The sequence below is a fragment of the Pyxicephalus adspersus genome, chromosome 9 (assembly GCF_032062135.1).
Source record: "Pyxicephalus adspersus chromosome 9, UCB_Pads_2.0, whole genome shotgun sequence".
NCBI classification, from domain to species: Eukaryota; Metazoa; Chordata; class Amphibia; order Anura; family Pyxicephalidae; genus Pyxicephalus; species Pyxicephalus adspersus.
In genome coordinates, this window is record NC_092866.1 from 53,170,703 (window position 1) to 53,176,477 (window position 5,775).

A 5,775-nucleotide genomic window follows, 5' to 3' on the forward strand; every position below is an offset into this window, starting at 1 on the left:
GGGCTCCTCCTGTGCGCAGCCAGTCCCCTCGCGGGCTCCTCCTGTGCGCAGCCAGTCCCCTCGCGGGCTCCTCCTGTGCGCAGCCACTCCCCTTGCAGGCTCCCCCTGTGCGCCACTAGTCCCCCTCAAATTCCCCCTGCGGGTCCCCTTTGTGCAGCACTGGTCCCCCTGCGGCCTGCTCCTGTGCGCAGTTGGTCCCCTGCACGATCCTCCTCTGGGCCATTGGTCCCCCACACATTCCTTTTGTGGGCTGTGGTTCCTCCTCTGAGGAATTGGTCCCCAGCAGGCTTGTCTTCTGTGTGACCTCCCCCCCGCAGGCCTACAGGTACAGTGTGATCACACAGAGGACTGCGGGAGATGGGCTGCCATTGCTGAACTTATTCTAAAGAATACTAATTGCCTGCGTGTAAAGCCTATTTTTGTTTGTCACATTTGAAACAAGTGTGCAGATAGCATGTTGTGCTGCGCTTAGCTGAACTCCTGAGCTGCATTCATTCAGGGATCTATTTATAAAACAGGGATCTGACATTCCCTCAAATATTCCCTGGTGGGAATCAATTACTGCCATTGAAACACATGGACCAGGAAGATTTCCTCGATTAAATTTCTGATTCCCTGTTTTATAAACAGAGCACTAAGATTGCACTAGACACTCCAATAATGACACTTTAATAATTCTCTATTGTTGAATATATATTTCCTTGTAATACATACAATAAATACAATCTTCTTTAATTCTTTCTTTTTATGTTTTAGTAATTCCTGATGTGATGTCTCAGACTACTTTGGGGAATTAACTTTACCTTGGGCGTCCATTTGTAGTTTCACACATGGCAATTCCTATTACAATCCTAGACTGTGACTTACTGCTGTATGGTCGGGGACATCGCACACTTGACAGATTTCGGCTGGATGATGTCACGGATGAATACTTACTTTCAATGTATGGATTCCCTCGTCCCTTTATTGACTACTTGGTTGAGCTGTTGGGTGGAAGCCTCTCCAGACCAACGCAGCGTTCCAGAGCAATCAGCCCAGAGACCCAGATTATGGCCGCTCTTGGATTTTACACCTCGGGGTCATTTCAGACACGCATGGGAGACACTATAGGAATCAGCCAAGCCTCCATGAGTCGCTGCGTCACTAACGTAACTGAAGCCCTGGTGGAGAGAGCATCGCAGTTCATAAGTTTTCCTAATGAGGAAGCCTCTGTGCAGAAGCTAAAGGATGACTTTTATAATTTGGCTGGGGTTCCTGGGGTCCTGGGAGTTGTAGACTGCATGCATGTAACTATCAAAGCCCCTAATGCTGAGGACATGTCATATGTAAACAGAAGGGGCATGCATTCTTTAAACTGTCTTCTCGCCTGTGATGCTCAAGGCGTACTACTGTGGGCTGAAACCCAACGACCAGGCAGCATGCAGGACAGTGTTGTTCTTCATCAATCTGAGCTCTGCTGTTTGTTTGAGACAAAAATGCACAAGGAAGGCTGGTTGCTGGGTGAGTCAAATTCAGAGGAATTAGGTGAACCAAATATTTTCAGAAATGGGTAAAGAAAAATTACTTATACATGTGCCCTAGTACAGCGGCCAGCAACCTTTCGTACCTCAAGAACCACTAAATTCATCATTTTAAATCCAGCTGATATGATCTTCCTAATGGTGCCTGAGAAGGGCAGACTCTGATTCATTGATCAGCTCACAGTTAAGTGAAGTATTATTATTGTTACTATTATCATTAGTTGCATTATCTTTGGTATTACTAAAGAAAAAAAATATTTGTTAGCTTTTTCTTATTCAATATGGGTTTTTTTTTTTTTTTTTTAATCTACAACCAAACAAGAAATGATAGTTATCAAAGCCAAACTATTTAATGCCATTAAATATAACAGGTAAAGAAAATACACAGTTATGGTCATACTTACCTAAAAGAGCATCTGAGAAAAAAACAAAATAAAACAATCGGATGAGAATCGATATTCGTGGAGCGGGGTGACTGTTGTAATGGTGGAAACAATACTGAAGCGTACGGCTCGGCAGCGGTTGCCTCATAGAATTTAGGATTACACTGATGTCACGCTGCGCCTACCTTGTTTTTCCGTCTCTAGTACAGTTTGTGAATTTACTGCAATATAAAGGAGAAAATTGACATTCAGAATAAAAGAATTTATTATAATATTATTTTTGTATTATTAATAAAACATAAAAATGCAAATAATGTCCACATTTTTCTGTGGACCAACAACATTTTTTCACAGACCACTGGTTGGTGACTGCTCTCCTAGTCCAATTTTAAACATGAAGGAATTTTCATTTCTGAGAATCTTGGAACTGTTAATCCTCAGGGTATAACAAGTACCGTGCTAGTTTTCCAACCAATCTGTCCCTGTGATTTCTTTTTAGGGTCAGGCTGTTTATGGGGCCCTGGAATTTTGCTTTGAGTTTAAGCCCTCCCTGCTCCTAATGCTTAGTCCTACCTTCTGTTATTCAGCATGTCAGAGCTCCTGTGAGCAATAGAGGCTTTGGCACATTACAGAATAGAAATAAATAAAGATGTCTCGTTGGCTCGATTCTTAAAAGTGCAAACTTCAGTGTCATTTCTAATTCTAAGGTCACCAAAGGTAGCGTCCATATTTCTGTACTGCCAAGTTTGCCTGCACTGAATGCTTAAATAGAATGCACCCAACTCAGGGTCCAAGCTCCATTACTGGACCTCGGATTCCTAAGTCATGGTGCAGAAATTAAATTATATACACAATTCAGGATGGATTGTACCATTCACCAGGAAATGGTGCAGTCTGAAACCGACTAAAATAATTAAAGGAATAGCTAAACTGAGTAATATTGGTGTGTGGCAAAGGTTTGGAGAAGATTTCTGAGGACCAGGAGGAGATGAAGTGATGGAGAAGTGTTGGTGATGAGGGCAATTTGCTATTTCATCGCATTTATAATGTGTTCAGTCAAAATGTTTCTGTTTTGGAAAGAAGTAGTAAAGGGGAAATAAAAAACAACAACAAAAAAAATTATTTCTGCTTTTCTCTACTTGTGAAGGATCCTACCCACTTCTTGGCACAAAGGCAGAGATGCAATGTATCCAACAGGGATATTAATAGTAATACAATTCTTTTTAGTAGAGTGGGGAGGAGACAGACCTGCTGCCAGGTTTTTATTGTAATCTTCATACATCCCACAACAGGGTCTCAGATACCACAAAAACCAAGCAGATGTTCTAATACCATCCCACTCTATCCACTACTAATAAAACAATAGATTTAAAATGTAAATGTATTATCTAATATTGTTCATTGTATCTTTTTGCTTATTTGTTTTTTAACAGGGGACAGTGCATTTCTTCTCCGGCCTTGGCTGATGACCCCGGTTCAGATACCTGAGAGTCCCCAGGAATACCGTTACAACATGGGCCATACCGCTACTCACGGCATCATGGAGCGCACCCAGCGAGCTCTTCGGCACCGTTTTCGCTGTCTTGATGGTTCTCGGGCTACAATGCAGTATTCTCCTGAAAAATCATCTCAGATTGTTTTGGCCTGTTGCATATTACATAACATTGCATTACAACATGGCCTGGATATCTGGTGTGATATTGGATGTACTGCTCTGGAGGCTGGAGAGGACTGTAACAATATGGAAACAGTAGAAACAGAAGCTTATCGCATGAGACAGGAACTTGTCCTCACACATTTCAGCTGATACTATATAAATTACGTTTTTGTAACTCTGTGCAAATAAAGTTTTATTTTTCTTTTTACCACGTGGCCAGATTTGCTATACCCAGATATTTAGATATTAGGTTTTTTAATTATGGCAACAGCACACTATTTGTATGATTTCCCAGAATTAATAACTGGCTCAATGTTTTTCCCAGAAGTGTGTACAGAGTTGAGGTCAAATTCCAGGCATCACCAATAATGTTCTGCACTAAATTTTTATCAGTAAAATGATTACAGAAATTCTGCACACCCAGTGGGAAGCAGGGTGGGGTGGAATAAACCCAAGTTTGCTTCTATAGGACAAAGTGTGATATAGGTAGGTAGGATCTCCCACTTAAATTTACTTTCAGCAAGTGCACTGGAATGGCATCTTTAAACTCCTGCAGTGTATAGAATACCATCCATTCCAATATTTTTTTCAAAGTTTAAAAGCGGACTTAATCACTTAGCTTAGCACTTAATATATCCATTTGATATGTGAGCTGTGTACATTGAACTTCTGTTGTATCGCATGCCTCATATTATTATTATTGTTGTTATTATTAATAATAATAAACAGGATTTATATAGCGCCAACATATTACGCAGCACTATCTAATAAATAGGGATTGGAAAGGACAGACAGATATGGACAGTGACACAGGAGGAGGAGAGGACCCTGTCCCAAAGAGCTTACAATCTAAAAAGTGGGGTAAGTAGCACACAGTAGGGGGGTATGTATTGGTGGGAAGTAGTGGGAGTTTTAGGAGACAGACGGGTGGGTAGGCAAGTTTTGAATGATCTTTTAAATGAGCAGAAAGTGGAAGCAAGCCGAATAGGACGAGGAAGACCATTCCAGAGAGTGGAAGCAGCTCTAGAAAAGTCTTGGAGCGGTGTGTGTGACGAGGACATATAAGAAACATTTACAGTATGCATTTAAAGTTGAGCTGAACATACATTTACTTTAATGTGCAAGCAAACCCCAGCATTGAACTAATCCACTTTACTCCCTCTTGGTCTGTTAAATATACCATTTAAGCTACGTACACACGTCAGATTTTTATCGCCCGATAATCGGCATCGGCCAATTATCGGGCGAAAATCTGCCGTGTGTACAGTCGGTGTCGTCCATCGTCCGGACGACCGACCTGCCGGATCCACGGACGATGGACGACAGCTGATCCTAATGAAAGTGAAGGAGAGAGCGCGCAGCAGGGTGCCGCTCCGTCGCTCTCCCCCTCCCCTCTCCATAGAGCATGAACGGTGCTGTATGTACAGCACCGTTCATGCATCGTGCACTCCCTTGTCGTTGGAAAGGATCGTGAAAGATCCTTTCCAACGACAAAAATTGGCAGTGTGTACGCAGCTTTACAGTCTTTTGTTACACCTGTTCAACAGGTACATCTTGATAAAAAATCCTGTCTGTGCTTTCTATATCACCTTTATTGTTCTCCTACACTACACAAGATTACAAAGCCACCTCCTCTATGTTGTGAGAAACAGGATGGGGTTCTGTGGTCTTGTCTTGTTTCTGTTGTCTTGATACAGAAGTGAGTGTTGTCATCCAGGGACTAGAAATGTGATATTGGCAGAATCATATGGATAAAAAAAGAAAGAAATGATTGATGAAAGGTGGAGGGTTTTTCTTATTATTATTACACAGTAGTTATATAGTGCTGACATATTACCCAGCACTGTACAAAGTCCATAGTCATGCCATTAGCTGTCCCTCAAAGGAGCTCACAATCTAATGTCCCTACCATAGTCATATGTCTTTATTGCAGTCGTAGGTCAATTTCTAGGGGGAAGCCAATTAACTTAACTGCGTTTATTTTTTTAGGAATGTGGGGGGAAACTGAAGTACTCAGGAAACCCACTCAAACACAGGGAGAACCTGCAAACTCCATTCAGATAGTGTCCTAGCCAAAATTCAAACCTGGGACCCAGCATTGCAAAGGCTAGAGTGCTAATCTCTGAGCCACCATGCTGCCCCATATTATTAATCATATTGATGTTTTTTTAAGGCATATCATGAATGTATTCATACTGACTTAAATCTGTGGCCA

The 5,775-nt window shown here is 41.8% G+C and overlaps 1 protein-coding gene across 2 annotated transcripts in view; it reads left to right on the plus strand.

The window, feature by feature from the left end:
• HARBI1 (harbinger transposase derived 1) overlaps positions 1 to 3,768 on the plus strand; it is a 4,604-nt gene extending 836 nt beyond the window's left edge. For both annotated transcript variants that reach the window (XM_072422027.1, XM_072422028.1), the window contains exons 2-3: positions 757 to 1,500; positions 3,337 to 3,768. In XM_072422027.1, coding sequence (XP_072278128.1) covers positions 831 to 1,500; positions 3,337 to 3,710 — 1,044 coding nt within the window. In that variant the 5' untranslated portion in view covers positions 757 to 830 and the 3' untranslated portion in view covers positions 3,711 to 3,768. The remainder of the gene's footprint in view (positions 1 to 756; positions 1,501 to 3,336) is intronic.
• The last annotated feature ends 2,007 nt before the right edge of the window (positions 3,769 to 5,775 follow it).